Genomic DNA, 24,158 nt, shown 5'->3' with positions numbered 1-24,158 from the left:
GGGGAGGAGCCACATCCTTTGTCTGCCCGTTGGCTTAGTTCGAGCTTCCATGGCACAATGTGCCCGCAGGAAAGTGAGTGTGTGCTAGTCTCTGTTTCTGTCACAAAGGATAGAGGATATTGCTCTCCTCCATGTGAGTGTTGTCTCAGTGTGTGAATGTGTGTGTTAGGTCATTGGCTGCTGTCCTGCTGCCGCTGCATCCTTTTCCCTCCTTGAACAGAACTTTGTCCCAATACATAAATTTTATACTAAAAAATTTGTTTTTTCCTCTGCTCTTCTTTTGCAGGTAAGTTTCGGTTGAAAACTTTCGGAGTTTAAGGCAACTGGAAACTGTTGCCTGCCCCCGCACATTGCCACTTGACTTTGGCCAAGACCTGGAGGTGGATTCAATTGGTTTCGGTCTGCTTTTTTTCGACAACTTTTTCAACCGTCTTATTTATTTATTTATTTTTTTTTTCTATGCGGTTTTGTGAACTCATTTGAAATAATTACACGGCTCTAACTCAATGTCTCGCGCTTTTGCCTGGGACGCGTTTATTTTGGTGAACAATTGATTTCCCACACGCGGAGACACAGAAATTGCAAAAATCACAAAGACCAGAAATGGGAAATTCCTTAGTTATTGTTGGATCCGCATAAATACATACATATGTATCTTAGTTAAGAGTTGAAAATCGCGTGGGCCGATTCCGCGAAGTCAGTTGGAGTTGAGCTCAGTTTTGCCGACCGCGGAGGCTCGTTAGCCTTGTTAACTAAGACTTTGTAGGTTGGCAAATCCGTTCTGCGAGATTCGTTTCAGATGTGCCAACTGTAATTGGCAAGAAATTAAGTTATGCCATAGAACTAAGCTGCATTAGAACTAGAATAGCTTCCCACTTAGCTAAAGTGAGTCGTATTAATTATAGTTACTCCATGCACATATTTGTGGAATTTATTTATGTGGGAAGATCAGCGCCCTGAAATAACGAAGCTCCAGTGAAGTTAGAAATAAATACATTTTTATGCAGTTCATACAAAATACAAAGTAGTGATATAAACTAATCATACGTATCCTTTTTGTAACGTCTATGAATTTTGCAATATTCCAATGACTAAGCACTTCCAGCTAAAGCAAACTTTTAATGGGTTCTAAAGAGCCGACGGGGGGAAAAGTCGGTAGATGCATTATCTATGAGTATATGCATTCCGGCCGATTCCAAAGCCGCGCTCGTTCCCGTTTTCGTGGCTAAGAGCGATGCAACCGCCGATTAACTTGGCGTTTGCACTTGGCCATTCTGCAATTTCCCGGTGCGTCCCTTCACCCGTCTGAGCCCATTTCGTGACCCAATTAAACTGTTTACTTGCATAATTTCCACGTTAGTTAGTGCGTAATTGCATTAGTTGGGAGTGTTAATAGACCATGCATAAATTTTCGCGTAATTCTCCAATGGCAAACAGACTAAAATTGATGAACAAACTGCCGTGATTATGCTGATGGTGATGATGATGATAGTGATGATTAAGGCGCGCCTTCATTTCGGTTTTCTATAGTTGGTTTGGTTTGGGTTGGGTTGGGTCTGGATCTCTGATTTGTAACTGCAATTGCAGCACACATACTGGCATTCTTGGCACACAATTGCCGTGGCATTTATTGGGTGTTATTGTTGCGGTTTCGCAGTTGACCCACATATTTGCCAATATGTTGCGCAGTTTATGCTGCTAACAAGTCCGGGTGATAAGGGGGGGATAGGTTTCACAGATACCCAACCGACCGATCGAGAGGAAGTTACACCAAAGGTGTCATTATGATTATTATTTATGCATATGTTGTCTGTATCGATTCGTGGGAAAACTGGAGCAAAATTAATCTGTCGGATGAAATGGAGAGATGGAAACTAGTTTCCGCACAAACAAGCTATCTTTCTCTGAGGCTCCTAAAAGTATTAAAATTCGCATAAGTAATTTGTTGTGACCATAAGTTGGCCCCAAATTGCTTTCAACTTTTGGGGGGTCAAAAGTAAACACTTAAATATTCATGGCCAGCTGACGTTGCTATGCAGAAATAAAGGAACAAAATGAAAACTGTAGGATTCAAGATATTTAAGATAATTTAGACTGCAATTTCAGTTATGAAGTGAGCAATAAAGTGAATTATAACGTCATGTCTTTGTGCTGACCTCTTTTTCGCTGTAATTGTTAAATGGTCTGCAAAAAAAGAATCTGTGGAAAATGCAATGGTAATTGCTGTTATCTTGCTGCCTTCATCCAGCCGCAAAAATGAGAGACAGGCCAGGAATAACAATACCATTTCAGCTGATAAGGCTGCAGGCGGATGAGGCCAAGATGCGGTCGTGACTTGGTGCGCGTTGGCGCTGAAAGAGATTGGGAATCTCTTCGTGAATTCGAATGCTAAGTACTGAGTTTGAATGGGGCTATGAGTTTTTAGGTACCTTAGTCATAAAGGCTATAAAGCTATTTACCATGATATCTTTTCTAATCTGCCTGAATTTTGATCCTCTTAATCATGGGTCAATGTCTTACCTGCAGAAACTTTCTTTTATCATCTGCAAAACAAGTTAGTTCTGGTTTAATTATCTGGATGGCTTATCATGGGCTTAAGAGGGTTTTCTCAGCAGCAGGCAGATGAGATAAGCGAAGATTTACAGATCTATTGTACTTATTTGAGGCCAGTTTAGATTAACTGGGTTTAAAAATCGGTATAGGTTTATCTTTAGGATGCTCATTACGTTCTCTTCTAATGCCGTTTACCTGACCCACATTCGATTTATTCGATAACAGCTTAATTGACGCTCTGAATCATTTCTTCTTACGATGCTTTGTTTCAATTGTTAGGTATTTACACGTAATATACCGCTTACTGCCACTCCCCCTTTTCGCCCTCATCTGGCATATACCACGCCCCTTCGACATCTGCTGCCAATTAGTGGGAAGCTGAAAAAAGCAAAACATCCATGAAATTGCTGCAATTAACTAACAAATTGTTGGGGCAGATCAGTGATTAAAACACGAAAATGCTTTTATTAAGCGAATAAAAAAAAAGGAAACCAAGGCACAAAAAATGTTTTCAATGCAGCAGCCAATTAACTGAAGCAAAAAAACAATTTTCGTGGTTTGTATGCAAACGTGTTTAATATTAAATACTGTTTAAATTAATAATCCATTAAATGGTTTGGAATAATGCATTTAAATGAAGAAAGAAAGATTGGTTGAGTTGGAAAATTTTCGGATTAAGATTGATCATCAAATAAAGTCAAGTATTCTGTTGATATAAGGTATCATAATGCTAGATTGTATCAGTTATTGAATTAGACAGAGAGATCAATTAAGACTGTCGTCTGAGGTCAGTTATTGAGTAAGATAAATTACAAAGTTTATTTTGTATGATATTCTATAGACACAAAAGGTCTGAAAATTGCCATAACGAGAATTTTTAAATGCCTATTTTAATGATGATTTTCAAACACCTTGAGCTCATCATCAGATCATTACAAATGTGAAGAACTTGCCCCTGAAGAGCTCACTGCTCTAGTGCAATCTATAAATATTTGCTTTCAGATAATGCGAATAACAATAATTTTTTCTATATTAAAGTAAACTTTATATAAAAAAAAGGCGATAAGAGCTTCAAGGGTATGCAAGTGTGGTCGCCTTAAATGCAATCATCTCTTCTCTTCTCTTCTCATCTAATGAAGCTGCGTATCAGCAATTGTTTGCACTGGAAAACTGAAGTTCAAACCGATTAAATCACCGATAAAAAACCTCGCAAAAAGCGAAAGAAAAATGAAAACCTGATGGGGTTTGCTGCCTGCGTCACAGATGGAAGTAAAACTGGTTCCACTTGGGGCCCCACATCATCGATGAGGCAATGTGGCAATGTCGCTGACCAGCTTTTCATTGCACCTTTACTTTATTTTACTTTACTTTACCACACTATACTATAACTATACTACACTTCACCACACTTGCCCCCTGGCGGCTGCCTTTCTCCGCGTGAAAGTGAGTTCGCTTGGCCTTTGTCTTTGGCCGACGGTCGGCGTCTGCGTTTGCACTGATTATGGCAATTGCAATTGCAATTGCAATTGTCGCTGCAAACAATGCGGCATAAAAAGCAAAAGAGTCAAAGAAAATAAAAGCCAAACAAAAGTAATGAAAAGAAATGCAGCTCGTTGAGCGATATACTCTTGAACAATTTACAGAAAAAGCTGCCTGAAGAGTTCTGAATATTTATTGAAAATATTAAGAATAACTGCTGTTAACTTATAATACTGAATAACTTAGAATACCTGCATTATCACACTTTCAGTACATTTTATAGGTAAACGATTTTAACTGACTTGATAAAAACGTATCTTTCGGATATTTTTCTGTTGGATTTCTTTGAGTTCCTTACGCTTATAAAATAACTGGCCTAGGGTATTGCTAGACTCACTAATCCCTGGCTAGATTTCCTTTTGATGTTGATTTTTCTGCTGCTGCTGTCTGTCATTGTCGCCTTGAAACGACATCGTCTGCTGCTGCTGTTGCGTCTTTTGGGTTCAGCGTCTGATTATTGACGAAGTCGACGTCGTCGTTGTCACAATGTTGTTGACATGCCCGCTGTCCCCCGCCGGCGATCCCCAACCCCATCCCCGCCAGCTGCAGCTTCATCGACTCCGCTGTCTCCTCCTCCTCCGATCCGTATCCATAAATCCGAGACTGCGCCAAGGTGCTCGTGGTGTGCACTGTGTGTGCACTGCACTTGTCAACGCAATTTGTGGTTTTGTTTCAATCTCCGCCACTCTGCCACTCCTGCTCCTCCTCCTCCTCCTGCTCCTCCGGTTTCCCCCCTTTCTGGAGACGTCTGCTGGCTACTTGTCATGTATATATATATATATATATATACACGTGTATCTATGGGACTTATGTATGTATATGTGTGTATATATTACCCGCGTGCGTGTCCATTGCGACCGTGTGTGGCCTGAACCGGGCTTGTCCATATGGGGAGCCATCGCATTTGCATTAAAAATCCATGAGAAATTGATTTTTTCGTTCGGCTTTTCCTCGTGTTGAGACTGTTTTTTGTTTTCGTGCGGCGACTGCGGCTGCTGCAATTAAATAAAAATTATCTGCACGCTTTGGCGATTTGAGAATTCAGTGAACAGATATCCAGATATCCAATATGTCGAGTGGAGGGGTGGTGGAGGTGAGTGGTAATATGGATATGGATGGCATTGCATCGGTTATTTGCACTTGTCTGCGATTTGTCCGGGCGCGTTAAATTGATTTGCGCGTATAATGATGACCAATTGACTTTGATTCAGAGGCGATAACTGGGTGCAGCGTTTATGACAGTTTTTCAAGCGTTTCTTTGTGATAATTTTGCAGGTTTTGTTTTCGATATTGTTTGCCATTAGTATTTATAGAATTTATTATGAAGTAAACAAACCATAAATAAAGCCACAAATGATCATTGCGTATTTGCTCTTGAAAATTTCTTGTTCCAGTCTTATTTTTAGGAGAAGAAATATTTCTAATCTATTTTATGCTTGCAAATATATTTTAGACATTAATGAGCAGTATTTGCAGAAAGGTTTATTGGTATTTATAGCTTTAAAATGTATCATTATTTAAATGCATATATATATGGAAATTTTCATGTAGGTTTAAATTCAATGACAATTTGTGAAATTCAAGGCCACCTTGAAAACAATTTGTGAAGGTCGAAAATGAATGACTTTGCAGCGGAATTTTCGTTGAAAAGTAACCAACTTCCGTTGATAAGATCCTACGTGTTTGTAGAGCACCGCAAACGGAATAGAAAACCCAGCCGAAAATTTAACAACTTTGCGAGCGAAACTTATCAGAGTGTGTGTGTGTGTGCATAAACATATTTACTTTTTACATGTGGACGTAAGCACGACTTGGGGCCATAATAAAAGTTTTGCGCCAATATCCGTTCCAAATTGCCGGGGCCAAAAGTAAACGAAAGAAAAGAAAAACTAAAATTGAAAGTGCGCCATGGTAAATTTGACTAATGGGGGTTTTTCCTGCATTATACACTCACTCCCTGATGGATAACCTTTGGCCACTCACTCAACGTAATCGAATCGACAAATTCTTGGCATTTCCAAAATCAGTTGGAGTCGTCGGTGGGCGGAATAAGGGGGGTCCCCTTTGTGGCCCCTTGAAACTTGGAAACTAGAACGGAACTGAGCAGCGTTTGTTGCATTAGCAAAATTGAAATAACAACAGCAGCAATCCTACATATGCATTTACATACATATATAGTGCGTGGCATGGTGTGGTATATGCCACACAAGGGCACATATAACCCGAATTGGGGTCGTGGTCGTACCATCAGAAAGGGAGGCTCGAAACATTTCTCAACAATTAAATTTCTGGTCTGCCGCTTAGCGAGTTGCCCTTTGACATTTGCATTTGTGCTTGGGATCTGGGATCTGGAGAGATGTCAAAATACAGAGGACCTCGCATCTTTTTTTTTCCCCCATTAACCCGAGCATTTTGCGATTAACGCTTCCGACAGCTCGAAAAGCCATTTCTCACATGTCGCTTTTAAGTCGCAAAAGCAACAGCGAGCTATAAGCCCAGTTAATTGTACAGTGGAAAGCATGCTTTATAAAAATATGATTACTTTAAAATATGAAAATATATATGATATCACTATAATAAACTTATGAATACTTTTCAGTGTATTTCAAGGCCTTGAAAAGTTAAAAAGAATCATTTATTTTTGTTTCAAATATTCGTTTGAAAGATCCAAACCGTCGAGCGTTCGACTTGTCGAGAATAATTTAAATCTCGATCGGTTAGCGTGACAGCTCCATTGCACATTTGCGTTGCCCGGCTCGAGATCTCTGGACATGTCAGCAGAAATAAGCCAGCTTACGAACCACGACACAGAGAACCCGGTCGAAAGGGGAGAAGCAGGGCAAGAACCAACCAGACGACAAATGCCACAGAACACGTAATGATGATAAACGCGGGATGCAAGAAGTGGCCGTGGTGAAATGGGAGGCTAGATGGTTGGGTGGCTGGGCGGCTGGGTTTGGTTGGAGGTGACATAATCGGCACAGTTGGCCTGGCAACAACTGTTTTGCCAGCGCTTGTTGTTACCACACAGTCAGCTGGAGGGGCTTCTCAATGGGGCCGAGTGTGTGGGTGTGGGATGGTGGGGATGGGAATGGGGAGAAAAGGAGCACTTGGTATTAAAATAAACATACACTTATGTGCGTGCCGCTTGCGGACTTCCGATGACGAATGGGACATTTTCTCAATTTAGTATACCTTTGTGGGATTTTCGAGAAAATTATACCCTAGTCGGTGCTTAGGAGTTGCGCTGGGCAACGAACGATTTCCAATTAATTATTTGCATAGCTTAGTACTGAGAAATGCGAGGGACAGGTATAATTGGAAGGAACACATTAAATATTTTTTTTTTTTTTTTTTTTTTTGGATATATTAATTTAAAACTGTCCTTCGCGGACAATCATTAAATTTGATGACTAAACTTAACGGTAGAGAATTAATTGATTACATAAATTGTTGCGAAACTATACAATAACTGTCGATATTGTATGTATGAAGTATATAATAATGTATGTGTATAATTTAATTTAATTTGCGTGTCTAATCCCAGAGAGGTCCAAAGGGTGTGATCGGTGCAGCCTCCTGGTGCGTTGACTGGTGTCCATCAGGTCTTGTGCCAGGTTGTTTGGGTGGTCTTGAAGCCTCTGCATGTACTGCCTGCTGCTTTTCTTAATCTCATCCTTCACCCAGGGGAAGCTGAGGACCTCGTGTATAGTGGCATTATCGTGGAAAGGGTGAGCGTTTGTGACTGTGCGGAGCGTTTTGTTTTCGAATGTCTGGATAATGTTGATGTTACTTTTCGATGCAGTGCCCCACAGTTGAATGCCATACGTCCAGATTGGCCTTATGATCGCTTTGTAGATAAGGAGCTTAGTGGAAGTCGGTAGCTTAGATTGTCTGCCCATCAGCCAGTAGAATTCACGGACTCGGTTCTCCGCCTGTTTCCGCTTCTTTAGCAGGTGTGGTCTCCATGTAAGTCTCCTGTCCAGTGTAAAGCCAAGATAATTTGGATTGGCTACCTCTGGGATTGGGAACCCGTTGAAACTAACTGGTGGGCAAGTGCCGCGTCTAGTTGCGAAGGTGGTAGCGGTTGACTTGTCGCTGTTTACCGATATATTCCATCTCGTGTGCCACGTGTTCAGTAGATCTAGTTGCTCCTGCATAGTCTGGGAGGCCTCTGCTGGGGTATCTGCTGTTGTTAGGAACGCAGTATCATCATTAAATATGATTCAGGCAACTTGCCGGTTAATTTGTATAGGGGGTATAGAGGGTACAAAGGGAGCCTCCCTATCGATAGGGGCAATCAGCGTAATGATGCTTTTCCCGGGCAATCGATAGCCCTTGATGATTGGCTTGTATAATGCGGAGAGGTAACGGAAGTTACCAACTGCCAACTGCCAACCAACCAATGTACGAATCAATATTCACGCACACTCGCTTAGTGGCCCCCATCCTTGCTTGGAGGGGGGTTTTCCTTTTCCCTGGAATCGGAGATTGGAGGTCATGCCGTGTCTGACCCAAAACTGCACGCTTTCTGCTCGTTATGTGTTTGCTTTTTGGTCTGTGACCTTTGACATCCGACTGCTTTGGCAGCTACGTATTTGAGCCCGGGTTGATTGACATAGTTCGACCGACCGCCTTGATTTGGATTTGAGTTTTTGCGATGGATTGAATGTTATGGAATGGAATGGAATCGATTTCGTTGAAATGTCAATCGAAACTCTGGTGAAATGTAATTGAAGCATAGTGGAGTCGATCGGGGGGGGGGCGTACGCTTAGCGTGTGGGCGTGGTCGGGCAAGACATTTGCCTTGGCCATTTTATGGCTTCATTTCAATTTAACATTAATTGGTGAATGTTGCTGATTGTTGCTGCTGTTGTTGTTGCGCCTGCATTTTCATAGTTTCGCCTGCGGCCGGCAATCAACAAGCAGCTGGCATCTCTCCCGCTCTCTTTCTCTGGCTACACTGAGAGAAAAACTTGCTGTGGAGTCATAAACTAGTATAACTAGTTGTATAACTAGTTGGAAATAAGAATTGTGACCCATAGTCAGAAGATTGATTAAAGATTAAAGATCTATCTATATTATGTGGCATATTTCGGGATTAACTGATTCTCAAGGTGTAGTTTTCGATTGGTTTTCTTTTCCCCAGGTGTATTGCCTTATTTTCCTTTCGCTCCTCCGCGTCCTGCGCTCTCCTCCACTCACCAGACCGCTCCACCATGCCGCCCATGCTCCACTGGCTCGGCTGTGTCTGCGTTTTGGCCATGCAGATTGTTTGCTGGCTGGAACATTTTCAATGCATAACCAACAGCAACAACATCCAGCTACGTGACGAATTACGTGCAAAATTGGTACCCAACAGCCACATCGACGAGCCAAGTGTTGCCCTTTGTGCAGCTGCTGCTGTTGTTGCTGCTGCTGCTTTTGTTGTGGATGTGGATGTTGCTGTTGCTGTTGCCATGACGATTCGCTGCTTTTTATTAGTTTTATTTCATTTGCGATTCAAAGAACTCTTTCTAATGCGCAAAAAACATATTCTCTTTGCGCTGGATCACCACTTGGAGGAGTGTCACGTACATTGTGTCTAAAGTTTTATTGATCCTCCCCTCCAGTCTTTTTTCGGCTTAATTCTCAGCTGATAGTTTTGTATGGGAGTTCTTCTTTCTGGTACGCATAACGCATAATTTTTGAATCAAATTGCAATGTTCGTGGCTGCCAGAGGTAACACCCCTTCTTAACTTGTTTTTTTTCCTGATTTTTCCTTGGGATCCACTGAGGGGCTGTTGCGCTTGCAGGTGAAATTGTGTGCAGCGTAACATATTATTAAATTGACTTGATTATGGCCAGAGAGCCATCGCTTGGAGCTCCGGAGCCGAGCTGGTCAGAAAAAGAAAAAAAATAGCCAATTTGAAACCGCCCGAGTATTTCCTGTCGTGTTGCCGCTGTTCCTCTCCGCTGGCCGGCAATTAAAGTGTGTAAACATGGCCGACAGAGCTGGCCAAAAGTGAGCTAAATCGACTGTCGGAGTGGCAGACGTTTGATCATAAATCTTAGAGTGCTGCCAAAAATAGAGTCATTCTCTCGGAGGGGGGATACAAATGGAATGGACTCGATTCAATTCAATTCGATCCGATGCGATCCGATCCAATGGATGGATGGATGCATGGCTGCCTGGGCATGTTCAGAACAGCAGTACAGGAACGAAAAGAGCGATAAAGACCAAAAATAAACCCGCCACACACATGCAGCAGACAACAAAGAAAACGAAGGAGCCTCAAAAATGGGGAGGTACTGTATTCGAAAGCAAAAGAAAACTATTTTCGAAGCACCGATCTGGAAATACTCTGGGATATGTCGGGGAGTTCATTAGAGTTCGGTAATTAAAGGTGATTGATATCGTTGAGTAAATAAAGGGCACCTAAAGTAGCTTTATAAGCACAACTATTTTAAGGATCTATGCAGTATAATCCCCATCTATAGGCAAACCCATATGTGAGCATTTTGGTTCCAATACTAGAGCTCCATTTCATTCACGGGATTACCTTATCGGAGCTATCGGAATTATCGCTTATTGGTAACGCCACAAAGTAAGGGTATCGAAAGGTTTTTGCCGCTCTCATGATTGATCTACGATTAGTTGAGCAAAGGTTCTTCCAAATGCCCTCTGGAGTGGTGGGGATTCGGGTTGGAAACGATCCCAACCGAACTGAACCATTTATATGGGTCAATAGACTGACGATCGATTGATAATGGCTTGTCAGATAATTGTTGTGCCAGTTTTCCCCTTTTCCAATTTACTTCTTTGGCTTTTTCGTCATAAATAGAACTTAAAGATAGAGTTTCTTCATCAACTTTCAGGAAAGTAGGGAACCTCTCGTTTAGATTTATTTATTGTTATAAAATAGGCGATAGCTTGGTTTAGTTACTCTATTTCCTTGCTTTTGGACGACGTGTTTATTATGTCATAACGATTTTAGTCACGCATCTGTGTCGACAAAAATAATTCATAACTCTTTCTTTATTGTTTTGCTTTCCTAGCTTTTCTTTAGCTTTGTTTCTGCTGCGTTTGCTTTCGCACCTGCAATGTAACGCTTTGGTTTTTCTACACACACTTTTCCACTCGCCTTTCATTTGGCCAAATTATGTCACTTTCTGTTTAAATGCTTATTTAAACAGCGCCAAAAAGTTTCAATTTCCGTTTGCTCATTAGGCCGAGTCGTGCTGTTGGTTTTTGGGCCGTTTCGAAGCAGTTTACAGGGGAATTGGCAGGTGGAGGAGGTCCAACATAATTAAGCGCTTTCCGACCAACTACGGGCCGACAGAGGAACCGCCCACACGCAGCGGCAGAAATAACTTAATGCCCCATCAAACTAGCTGCGATTTCGTTTCGCCTTTGCTGCTGCACATGCAAATACCCTGGAATATGGCAAGAAAGAAAGGATGATGAACAGTTGGCAGTGAAAAATGCTAAGTGATAATGTTAAAACTAATTCTAAGTGTAACTTTAATGTGAACTATGCATATAGAAGTAAACATACATTTTAAGAAGGGTAGCACATAGTCCTTACCTTGTTTCTATCACTACGAGTATTACTTATTTTCTCTTTGCGGATGATTTATTCTTCCCTTCTAATATTTTTTGGGTGCTAATGAGTTTAACAACCTGTGGCCATTTATGACGAGAAATTCGAAAATGGTAGTTGAAAATGAATTGGGAATACCGAACAATGGTTTAGTCACCGCAAAGTAGATGAATCAGTAAGATAACTTTCCTGTTTTCCCCACACTGCGCAACTTGCTTCTTATCAAAGTCCAAAAGTGTTATCGCACAATGAAAAAAACAAAAAGTGCATATCAAACTTGTGAACCCATGACATCATATACACAGAGCTAAAAGAATAGATGATGAAATGGTTATGGCCCATGCAGTACTTCAGTGTCTTATTTTTGCTGACCGTTCCCAGATCCATTTAGAGGGGCAGAATAATTAAATGCCATCTATTGAGAAGATGGTGATGTAGATGATGATGATGATAATGGGAGAATGGCTTCTATAGTCGGGCCGGGCAAATATCGTTCCCTTCGTTCTCCACTGTTTATTTCTTTTATCTATAAGCTTGTCATTAGTTTCATAATCACGCATACTGGCAGCAAAAAGTCGTGCCCAGCTCAACCCAGCACTTGGCATTTGTTTATTAAAATTGCTGAAAGCAACGCGAGCGATAATGACGTTTGGCCGTAAAAGCCAAGAAATTAGCATATTCATGCTTTCATTACGATGACAAACTGCAGTGAGGCGGTGATGGAAGCAGTTCGTTTTTTATGCCACTAATGCATCCCAGCCAACTAAGGGTCCAAAAGTGAGACAAAACAATGCACCAAATCGGAGCAGACAACTTGGTAATGGAGGCTACTACGGCAGGAATAGAAACACTCCACGAATGAAAAGCGAAATGGGTTGTTTCTCTATCTTGGCACGCCGCGTGCTTTTTTTTATTTTTAGACAAAAAACGAGGAGGGTAAAAACTAAAAACGAATACTACTGTCAGTCGGCAAAGGAAAATCCATAAACTGAGGAACATTATGTAGCCAAAGCTTGAGGAAATCTAGCCACGCAACGATCAAAGGGTTCCGAAAATACTCTTCTCGGCCAATAGAAGTTTTCAGCGCTAACAATAAATAAAGTGGATTCTGAAGAAAGTATAAATTGTCGTTATATTTAAAGTTAAGATAAGATATAAGCAAAGTTTTCCTGACTTACATTCTCTTTAAACGAAATTTTTATTTATGGCATTAGAATGTTGATACGAAGTTTAAAGCAACCAAATATTTAATCCAATAAATAGATAAATACTACTTAATTATACCAGTTTGGATGACTAGGAATATTCATTATACCTTTTTTGCGTAGAGTCTTTGAAAAAGTAAAAAGTAAACGTGCTCAAGAGCAGCTCAGACGTTTGCTTTTTGCCAAGTAAACTAAATACACTTTTTCTGTTTGTTTGTTTAATTTTAGTCAGCTTTGTTTTGGTCGCCTGGGTGCTGGAGTAGTGCAAATTTGTTTGCCAAAAAAGCAGCTGGGAAAGGCGAGCCGATGGCAAAAATATTGTTCGAGACGTGCGCCTGCATAGGCAAACAAAAAATCCAAAAAACTGGCAAGATCACAGGGAGCAGTGCCGGACAAAAAAGTATAACTTCCATTGTTCAGTTTGGACATGTGTTTTGTACAAAAAAAAATAAAAATACAATACAATATAAGACCAAACTAACAGCGACACCAAACAAGCTGCTTTTAAATGAAATTTCTGCTGATTATGTAACAAACCGAAAGCGAGTGTGGGACAAAGAAAGAGCTATCTTTGTTGTTTTTCCAACCGGGCGCTTAAAGAAAAGTGGTTAAGAAATTGACGAGCGGCAATTTGCATAAATGGAATTAGTGAGCCGCCGCTAACAAGGCTTAAAAAACCCAGCCCAGACCCAAAAACTCTTTGACCCTGCCAGTCGATAACAATAAGTTGTATCTGAAAGATACACAATCCTGCGCTCTGTAGATTTTACGTGTAGAAATATATTTTTTACACGTACACGTGTTCTAATGAATTACTTATGTTCTGATTTAAATGCACATCTCCTTGCAGTCCAAAGATCGTTTAAGAATGTATGTATCTGAGCTAGTTTCATGGATAATTTTTTGCTTATGTGTATATATTTTACTTTACTTCTCTTTTGGCCATTCTTTGTGCTTGAATTTCGCTGGCAAAACGAGTTTTTTTCGTGAATGTTTTTCGAAGTTGTCTCAATGAGAGTTTCATTCTTGAAATGCAATCAGCTGTGTGCCAGAGACATGTGCACAGATACAGATACAGATGCGGATATGGATACAGATACGAATACGAATGCGAATACTGAGATACAAGCACTCAGATACAGATACATGCACGGCATGTGAATGGGCATGGGAAGCATGAGAAGAGCCCGGCATTTCGCCCATCAGCTAACCCAGGCACAGACCGCAAATTTAACCATAAAATATGGTAACGAAACACCTGCTCTTACCTGCGCAAAAAAGAAGTGTCGTCTGTCCGCCCTTCTCACCTGAGTGTGTTTGGTGTGTGTGCGTGTGTATGTGTGTGGCTGCCATTGTTTCCCTCCTGTTTATTGTTTAATCTGTCATTGCACTTTGCTGGTTCTTGCATTTATTTGACATGACACTCGAGGGGCGACACTGCAGTTTGAATATTCCACTAGCACTTCTTCACCCTACTCAAATTTCAAATGCTACGGATGAACAAGAAGTGGAACTATCTATTTCTGCACTTCAACTGCACTTCTCCACTGTCACCGCATGTAAATAGAGCCCCTACTTTGCTCCATTCACTCCTCCCCTGCTGTTGACGACAGGCAAACTCGGAGATTTATGAAAGTTATAAATATAGTGAGCCAGCCAGCCGACCAGTCCCCTGTTGCCACCGAATCTGGAGCAAACGAAGAAGCAGATCCAGCTGCCATTTGTACTGGGAACAGCCAACCGAATTTGATCGAAAACTTTGCCCGCAGAAGGTTATTTTTAAAGTTTTGCTATCGTTGTCGCATTGAGTTATGGCCCTACTTTCCTGGTTAACCACAGCACTGCAAATGATTATGGTAATCTTCATAACGAACTACAATAAGTTGTGTCAACTTAATACTTAAGAACGTACAGTTCGAATGAAGTTAGATTGATACTAGATACTATAGTTAGATTTCCCGAAAGTTCAAAGTACATACATCCTAGTACACTTGGTTTCCCCCTCTGCACAATTGATTTCTGTGTTTCCATTCCCGCTGACCTTTCGACTCTCGCTGCCTGTCGCTTGTTGCTCTTCACACATTGGACCCCGTCATCCGCAGACCCCGCGGTAAACTCAATTAGAGGTGCAGCCAGACGCTAAAAGCCTTCCGAGAGCTCATTTGGCGGGCGGCTGTCGCCCACCTGGGCTAATCAAATGAGTGCAACGAATACGTGGGTTACTTTGGTGTAATAATCAAATTAATTTGCATAAGCTGCGATGCGACCCCGTGACATTAAACCGTTGCGGTTGCACTGCTGCCACATCCATAGGCTATGGTCAGGTCACCTCGGTTGCCCTGATTTCAGAGCCCTACCCTTGATGGGGGGTCCTGCTGCAGTTTTTAGCATGCAATTGCAAGGGGGTGTAAGGGGGCTACATGTTTGCCCTTTGCGTTAGTTTGAAAATTTATTGTAATGCGATTGTGTTGGCCAACTATGGGTCTCGTTCTGGGCTGTTTGCTAGCATGCAAGGCAAACCGGCGAAAATCGATGCTTTGAGGGCACTGTCATGCAACGGGGAGGTAACTATATATAATGGAACATACTTTTACGCCCATTTCCCCACAAATACCAGCTGCATTTATGCACTTCACAAAATCAGCTTGCCATGTACAGAACATTTCGATACAATTTTTGTAGGTGTAGATATCCTGATTTCTTTGAGTGCAGCGAAAACCTAAACACACAGACACGAAAATTGATTTCCCTAAACAACAGCAAAAGTACAAAACCGAAGCCGGCACCGCAGATACAGATACAGATACAAATGCAAATGCAAATACAAATACCAGCACAAACTCTGGGTCGCGCCATCAAAGATATCGTATCTCATGGATGCCCCTTTTAGTATCTGTGGATAGCTACATGTGTACGTGATTTTTTTATAGCGTACACAGTATTTTCAATGTACTCCTGCTTTATTTTTTTTTTGCAGCTTTTTTGGTTGGCCCGTCGTAATGTGCTTGGTTTAGTTTTGAAATTGAAATGTATGCAAATAGTGGCATGTTGCCTTTGAAAATCGATAAATTCTTTGATGGCAGAGAGCACAGCTGATTGCATGTGAAGTAGTCACGCAAATAATGGGGGACATGGGGGTTTTAAAGCCCTCCAAACTCTTGTATCAAATAATCAAGATTTATGCGATTTGTTAATGAATTCTCGCCACCATGCCCCAAAAGGGAAATAAAGTACCAAAAATGGAAAATGTTTCAATTGAATGTTGAGTAATATGATGGCCCTAGATGAGTAATAGTTGTTGCGAGGATTGTGGGACTTTTCACATGGCTACACGCATATTGTGTAAATATTTACTCCGATTCCAATAGTGATCACATCTCGAATTATTTGTTTGCCTTTGTTTCCCCCCCAATGTTTGTTTGTTAATTGAATTCAATTTGGACAGCAGTTAAATGACAAACTTTCATTATTATTAATCAGGCCGGGCTTAATCAATTTAACCCAGTTTATTCTCGGCTGCTGCTAACGGGTGGGTGGTCCCATTGTTCGAGTAGTAAATGTGGCCTAATTAAAGCTACTAATAATTGTATGATAAATGGATTCATAACTAGTAATTCCCTAGTTTTAAGACATTTGATTTAATACAGTTTAGTTAAGTACGAATGTTGTACCAATGCTGTACAATATATTTGTCAGTTCAATAGGTATAACTTCGTGTTGGCTAACAAGTCCAAGTTCCAATGCCAAATGATGATGCCAAGCTGTCCAGAGCTCATAGACAGGACTGTACATCAAGCCAGAAGATATGTCTGTACATATCTAAACAAAGTTGCAGCGCTAATTTGAAGCCAGCAAACAGAGAGGCAGACAGGGCGAGAGTGATGAGCATTTGCCATTTCACCTTGCAACGCGCCCAAAGTCTGGGTGGTGCACCACACCACACCATGGCTGCCACCCACTGCCGCCCACCGCCCCCTGAAATTCTGTCTGCAGTGCACATTTTCAAGAGCCACCCCCTTCGGTTGCGCCCATTCAGCCCGCGCAAAAGGGGAGCAAGTTTAAATGCAGCGAGCAAAAATCAATGCAACCCCAGAGCAGCCCCACCATGCAACCCCCCGCCCCTGGAACCCCTTTGGCACCTCCGCCGGTAGAGTACATTAAAAAAAAAATCCATTTGCCATGTTTGTGAGTGGGCGTGGACCGGCGCCATGCTGGTTTATTAGATTGCCGTAAATAAGTTTACGATGTGCCCGAAAAAATAGCCAACAAAACTTGTATTAGTTGCAATAAAAATAAACCACCGGGGTCACAGCACAACCCACATGCTAATGAGAAAATCGTTATTGGGCGCAATTTTCCACCATTTTTCGGATATAATTAACCCTCTAATTATGCGATTACGTACAAGTTGTCGATCTTGGTGCAGTAATTTGAGGCAGGATGGAAGGTGACACACTCCTAAGACTTCCAAGGGAAAACTAATTACACTTGGAGAAAAGGAAAGCCAAGATGAAGCGCAATGTTTTTTTCACTGCACTGCAGCGGAGACAGAGCGGAGCCATTTCCTCATTTGAAATTCGAGAAAACCAAGAAGTTGCAGAGTAATATATATATATGTATATAGAAGAAAAGGCAAGTGTGAGCCCCTGAGATGTTGGAAATGAGCAATTTCTTTGTCATTTACTTTGAAATTGTTTTGCTTTAGTTTTCTGCTTCTGCCATTTTGCTACTTTTTTTTTGTTTGGTTCCCCCTCTGCTAACTGAGAAAACTTTTCCTTTATGGTTTTCCTTTACTTGCATAACATAATGGCTGAGCTGAGTTGTACCAAAAAATGAAAAAAAAAAACCGAAACCATAACCATGTGCATTTCCATTAAATATGTAATTTTCAATTCCATTTTCACTTGTAGCACCGACGGCACTGAATCTCCCATACTGGCTGAAGACGGTGGCGATGGTCATGATAAACCGCGACTGCGCTACGGGGAACTAGTGATACTCGGGTAAGTCCAAGAAAATAATAACAATAGGGTTGTTCTTGACGTAAAGTACATTGTTTATACTATAATTATACGGCAGAGTTTGCCGCTTGCCAAGTGCTGAAATAGGCACTTCAAGTCTTTGAGTTCTTTCTTCTTCGATTTAAAGCCTTTTACAGGGCTATTTAAAATAAAACAAAGGCTAGTTCAATAAAGTACTCAAGTCAATTAAGATATTGCAGTTGTTGCGGTTTACTTTCGCTTTCTCTTAAGTACTTGAAAGGATTTACCCAGTATGCTAAGATCATTTACCTAATTGATGAAGGTTAAACAAAGAATTTAAGTGTATTTAAACAGATAAATGCTGCTTGTAGGTTTGATAATCTTATAATTACTTGAATCGATAGTAATATTCTCGAATTATGTATGTCACTTTGCTGATTAACATCTAAGCAGCTTAAACGGATTACCTACTTTAGCATACGAAGATCAGAGATTAGCTAACCAGTTACATCTGACACCATCTAGCCAACACACCAGCCAAACCGTATCTTTTGACAACCTATTACCGTCCATCTCGGAATCATAAATTAAGATTCACTGCACTTTTATGGGATCTTCAGCCGAACCGCGCACACCTAACAGACCCACCGATTCCGGATACCAGCTCCAATCAGTCAAACGCCGCTCTATCCAATCCGCCGCTTACAGAAGTTTAAGTGCTGGCTCTGTAAGCATGAAGCTAGAGACACATAAATTTGATCCACGTAGCGGTCCGCCGGCGGAGATTGATGATTCTGGCCAGCAGCTGGGACGGATGATTGTAAATCTTGTTGGTGGCCGGCGGAGGGGCCAACCGGCTAAGCGCTTGACATTGTGCTGATTGGCAACGCTTTGGCGCTGACTCACATCCAAAGTGCGACTCACAGACTCCGGGAATCGGTCGGTCTCCAGGCTTGAGTCATTAGCCGAAAGCGTTCCGAGCTCGAGCTGCAGTTCCAGTTCTTTATGTGCCAGTTGTTGTTGGCATTTATTATCTTAACACTTTTTAATTGGCCATAGGACAAAGGCGGGGCTGGACAAAAATTAAGGGAGCGGAGACCCTGTGTAGTTCCTCATCAATTCCCCATTTATCACGACAACCATGCTGGTCCCCCGAGCAACATGTGGTCACTCATTGAGGATTCCCCACTCCATGGTCACGGTGTGTGTGATATATGATAGACAACCGGACGATGATTGCTGGACAACAAACCTCGGCGAATGATGCCGGACTCGTGTGAACACTTGGATTGTTGTCAGCAAATCTGAAACTCTTAATTGTTGTCATCAAAATGAGACATAACCAATTAACGAACTGAAAAGCACAATGCTGGTCAAATGTGGGCATGAATAAATCCAAGAACCAAAGTAGCCTCACATTTACAAAGCAAAAGGTCAGCATGTCCCGAGGGTTCAAACGTTGGGCTGTAAACATGGATTGGATTTATGTTTTTCATTAGTTTCACAGGTACTAAACTTCGGTTCTGGGAACTTTACATCACGCACGGAAAGATGATTGTTCATGGATAGATAGATCAGTTCAAAGGAAAAGATTTTGAAGAATTTCCTAAATTCTTATTTTTATTACCAACGCGGAGGAACATGCTTGCTTTTCAATGAAATCACATAAAATATTATTATTGGCATTTTATGTCTGATCATTAAGTAAAATAAAAAGAGGCATTAGGATAGCTATGAAACGAACCTAGAAAACAGAATATTTTGGTACAAAAGTACCTTTCTTATAGCTTTATTATAATTTGGTAAATCATAAAATCAAAAGTCATAAATATGCACTACATTTTAAACAGAGAACGACGATGACCATGAGCATATTAACACTTAAATTCATTTGCCGATTAATCTTAAAAGATTAGAATGTAGCCATTAAGCAATTGTGTGGCTCATTTTGTGGCCTAACTTTTAATGTTTTGGACACATCTGCTATGGGGGTTTGCCCCTTAACAAAATGAGACACCTTTTGCAGCCATCAACACTATCGATCCCAGAGTCAATAATATATCCATTTATTAGAACAGACATCCGTGGGCAATTGCATGGTTTGTGGTCTAGCTAATGTAGCAAAAAGACCGAAATAGCCAAGGGAAAACAAAAGCTAACCCGCAATTCTTTGAGTTATTAGTGGCCTTTATCTGGGCGAGGCAGGGAAGTGTGCTCTGCCCACTAATTGTGTAAACATATTGCCGACGTAGAACTTGACCCACAAAACCGAACGAATTATATTTGTTGAGCAATAATCCCGCATGCCAGCTCTCTTATCAACTCAACTTGCCCCACATCTGTCAGCAAATGTATAACACACTAAATCGCTATCTGTCTCGTTGCAGCTACAATGGTTACTTGCCACAGGGAGATCGCGGTCGACGACGCTCCAAGTTTGTGCTCCACAAGCGGACGGAGGCGAGTGGCGTCAAGCGGTCCAAGCACTACATCGTCCAATCGCCACAGACCTCGAAGGCCATTCTGGATGCCAATCAGCATTCAATCTCGTACACACTCTCACGCAACCAGGCGGTAATCGTGGAGTACAAGGAGGACACGGAAACGGACATGTTTCAGGTGAGACGCCCCAAAGGTTTCTGGGCCGCCGGGTCCCCATAGCTTCGGTTTCACGGTCTGACTTTGATGAATGTTGTTTGGCTAATTAGAGCCGCCAAGGCCCATTCCTGGAGATCAAAGGTCTGCTCTGTTGACTTCTGGCCCTAGCTGGTCTCACAAAGCGAAATTTAATATTCATATCAGTCTGGCCAGCTAAGTATCTCTTCCTGACTGACATCACAAGTGTAGTACTAATATTCGTCATTTATTTACTTTGTGATATATTGCCTAATCATTTCCTCATCCCCCATATTGCTCACACTCGACTAATCATGATTGCTGTTCGCCGCCAGGTGGGACGTTCATCGGAGTCACCCATTGACTTTGTGGTGATGGACACGCTGCCCGGCGATAAAAAGGATGCCAAGGTTATGCAGAGCACAATTTCTCGGTTCGCCTGCCGCATTCTGGTCAACCGCTGTGAGCCTGCCAAGGCGAGAATATTCGCCGCCGGCTTCGATTCGAGCAGAAATATATTCCTTGGGGTAAGTCGGCTGTCCATCCGGTAATCTCCTGCTGATTCTAATGAGATTCGAACTTGATTTTGCACAGGAGAAGGCCACCAAGTGGCAGGACAATGTGGAAATCGATGGCCTGACCACCAACGGTGTGCTGATTATGCACCCCAAAGGATCCTTCTGTGGCGGCAATGCCAAGTGCGGACTATGGCGCGAGTGCTCCGTGGGCGGCGACGTGTTCAGCCTTCGCGAATCGCGTTCAGCCCAGCAAAAGGGGCAGCCGGTAGGTGAAATTTGAAATCCAATCCAATCAGTTGATTAAAATTCCAACTTTTCAACTAGATCTATGACGAATGCAACATTCTGCAGGATGGCACACTTATTGATCTCTGCGGCGCAACCTTGCTCTGGCGTTCCGCCGAGGGCTTGCAACATTCGCCGGTTAGTATCTCAATTGCAAATCAGTCGTATTGCCTAGATATTAAATAATTTTTTAATTACAGACCAAACACGATTTGGAGAAACTTATCGATGCCATTAATGCCGGTCGTCCACAGTGCCCGGTGGGCCTGAACACGCTGGTTATACCACGCAAAGTTAACATTGGGGATCAGGTGAACCAGCCTTACGTGTACTTAAACTGTGGCCATGTCCAGGGTATGCTGTAATGATTTAAGATATTGTAGCAAAATGATCTAACTCTCCCTACTTTGGCAGGCCATCACGATTGGGGCCAGGACGAGAACACTGGCGCCCGCCGCTGTCCCATGTGCCTGGAACTCGGTCCGGTGGTCACCCTGTGCATGGGCTTGGAACCAGCCTTCTACGTGGACGTGGGCGCCCCGACGTACGCGTTCAATCCATGCGGACACATGGCGACTGAAAAAACTGTCAAGTGAGCAATTGAAGCCAGTTGCGGCTAGGAAATGACTCTACTAATTGTGGGTTTATCATTGGAATCTTACAGATACTGGGCCAATGTGGAGATACCTCATGGTACCAACGGATTTCAGGCCGTCTGTCCCTTCTGTGCGACGCCCTTGGATGGAGCGACTGGCTACATAAAGTTAATATTCCAGGATAATCTAGATTAAATATAAATTTAATGGATTAACAAATGTATTTACGTCTATATAGATACTGTAGTAATTGAAAGATGTCCAAGTTTGAAGCAGGCATTAAAACTAGGCTTTATTTATTATCATTAATTAACATTTAACGGCAACAGAAAACGGAAACAATTTCTGAATACTGAATTAAAGAGGAGAACAAATTTAATTGAAGAAAATGTTGTATTTGTTGTGTCTCTGGCTGCTACAGTTTTGCATTATTCGATTGCTACTATATAATTACTGCATTATGTTTAGCAAATCAATGCGATTAATTACGAAATGAGCAATGCCGCTTTCATCGCCCCATTATACACCCCATTCAGCGATCGAAATTGCATGTTAATGTTTCATGTTTGGTTTCCCCCACTGTATAATGTAAAAATGATTTGAAATTATGAAAGCGAGGCAAACAAACGCAATGATCAGCAGCACACATCAACCATACGAATTAATTGAAATTGCATAATTGTAAAAGTTGAGACCGAATGTAAATCGCAGATATATTTATTGTGTATAATTGTGTAAAAACAAAAACAAAAGATTGAAATGTAATCGTTGAACCTAATTATTCGCAATCAATTGCAACCCAACATTTGCTATGGGACGGGCAACCAACCCATGAGCAGCAACATCATTTACGTATTTCTCACCAAATCTAGAGCTTACATTTAGATCGATGAATGATCGAGGAGGAGAACCTAACATACTTATAAACAACAATTAAACTTCAGCAATTGAAAACATGGTAAAGCATTATTCTAAATAACAAATAATAATGAAAAGTAAATATACAAAAACCGTATAAACAACATGTACAGTTTCGAAACTCTGTCAACAAATACGTATAAAAAGCGAAATCACGAAATCGAACACATTAAGTATGATAGCATCGTACGAATGGCTAGATCTATATAGGATTAAATATATCTGCAGCGATCTATGTATGTTGATATTCATTTTCTGCCCAAATCGCATTATACATTACTAAGTTAGTTAATATTACACCTTATTATTATACATTACGATTATGTGTATTATTATTTTGTATGCATTAAACACATTTGTGTGTTCATTCAATTTTGCGTTGCGGTGTGTTAACAAATCACAACATTGCAAAACAAAAACAAAACAACAAAATAGTTCATAATAAATACAATATGTAAAATAAAAACTTTCTAGCAATACATAAACTAAATATGAGTTTTTACTTCTGGTGGAGGTAAAAATTTTGATGTGGATATGGAAACTCTTCTATGATTAAACATTCGTTTTACTCTATAGCAATTTGGAAATGATTTTGAATATAATTTATATGGCAAAATCCATTTAGAAGTTCTTTGGTTCCATTGAAATATAGTCTTCATGTGAACAATTAGCTTTTCTTTTTTTAATTCATTACGAACACTTTTCTTTTTATTCCTGAGTTGCAAGTAGATTTTCCTAGAATAGGTTGATCTAAAAAGCATACTTTATTCATTTACGATCCTAAATGTTTACTACTACATATATATTTGGCCAGAACATTTGTTTACCTCCTATTAACTCAGCTGGGTCTGAAATGCGAACGTTCAGTGCGCATGCTAGTGAATTTTGTGTGGCATACTTATAGGGGTGCTTTATTTCGCTTTATTTCGCCACGCGTTCGTTGCAATTCCCAACTGGTTTTAGCCGCTCAGTCATGGAAGCCCTGCTGCCGAGCAGCGAAAAGCATACTTACCTGGCGTAGAGGTTAACCGTGATCACGAAGGCGGTTCCTCCGGAGTGAGGCTTGGCCATTGCACCTCGGCTGAGTTGACCTCTGCGATTATTCCTAATGTGAATAACTCGTGCGTGTAATTTTTGGTAGCCGGGAATGGCGTTCGCGCCGTCCCGACATTTATAATAAATTTAAACTAAAAATAAAAACAAAATGTTATGAACGATTCAAATGTAGTTTTGTATTGAATTGACAGCAATCTGTTGTCCCGTTGATTTTGATTTTTGTTTTCTGGTTATTGAATACGAAAAACAAAGAATGAAGGTGTTATTTTGACAACCAAAGACATTATTATATTCTATTCTATTCGGA

The 24,158-nt window shown here is 41.2% G+C and overlaps 1 protein-coding gene and 1 non-coding gene across 2 annotated transcripts in view; both read left to right on the top strand.

The window, feature by feature from the left end:
- The window catches only part of LOC6607637 (protein pellino), a 29,343-nt gene extending 6,351 nt beyond the window's left edge, over positions 1–22,992 (top strand). Inside the window, exons 2-9 of the mRNA XM_002032366.2 lie at positions 17,791–17,883; positions 20,250–20,481; positions 20,814–21,005; positions 21,073–21,261; positions 21,321–21,419; positions 21,482–21,635; positions 21,696–21,873; positions 21,946–22,992. Coding sequence (XP_002032402.1) covers positions 17,791–17,883; positions 20,250–20,481; positions 20,814–21,005; positions 21,073–21,261; positions 21,321–21,419; positions 21,482–21,635; positions 21,696–21,873; positions 21,946–22,072 — 1,264 coding nt within the window. The 3' untranslated portion in view covers positions 22,073–22,992. The remainder of the gene's footprint in view (positions 1–17,790; positions 17,884–20,249; positions 20,482–20,813; positions 21,006–21,072; positions 21,262–21,320; positions 21,420–21,481; positions 21,636–21,695; positions 21,874–21,945) is intronic.
- An 807-nt stretch (positions 22,993–23,799) lies between these two features.
- Positions 23,800–23,964, top strand: LOC6607636. Its single transcript, XR_048353.2, has one exon. It is a non-coding gene; the product is annotated as a U1 spliceosomal RNA (small nuclear RNA).
- Positions 23,965–24,158: the final 194 nt, after the last annotated feature.

The sequence above is a fragment of the Drosophila sechellia genome, chromosome 3R, assembly GCF_004382195.2.
Source record: "Drosophila sechellia strain sech25 chromosome 3R, ASM438219v1, whole genome shotgun sequence".
In the NCBI taxonomy this organism is placed as follows: Eukaryota; Metazoa; Arthropoda; class Insecta; order Diptera; family Drosophilidae; genus Drosophila; species Drosophila sechellia.
This window is presented reverse-complemented; position numbering and strand designations above follow the sequence as displayed.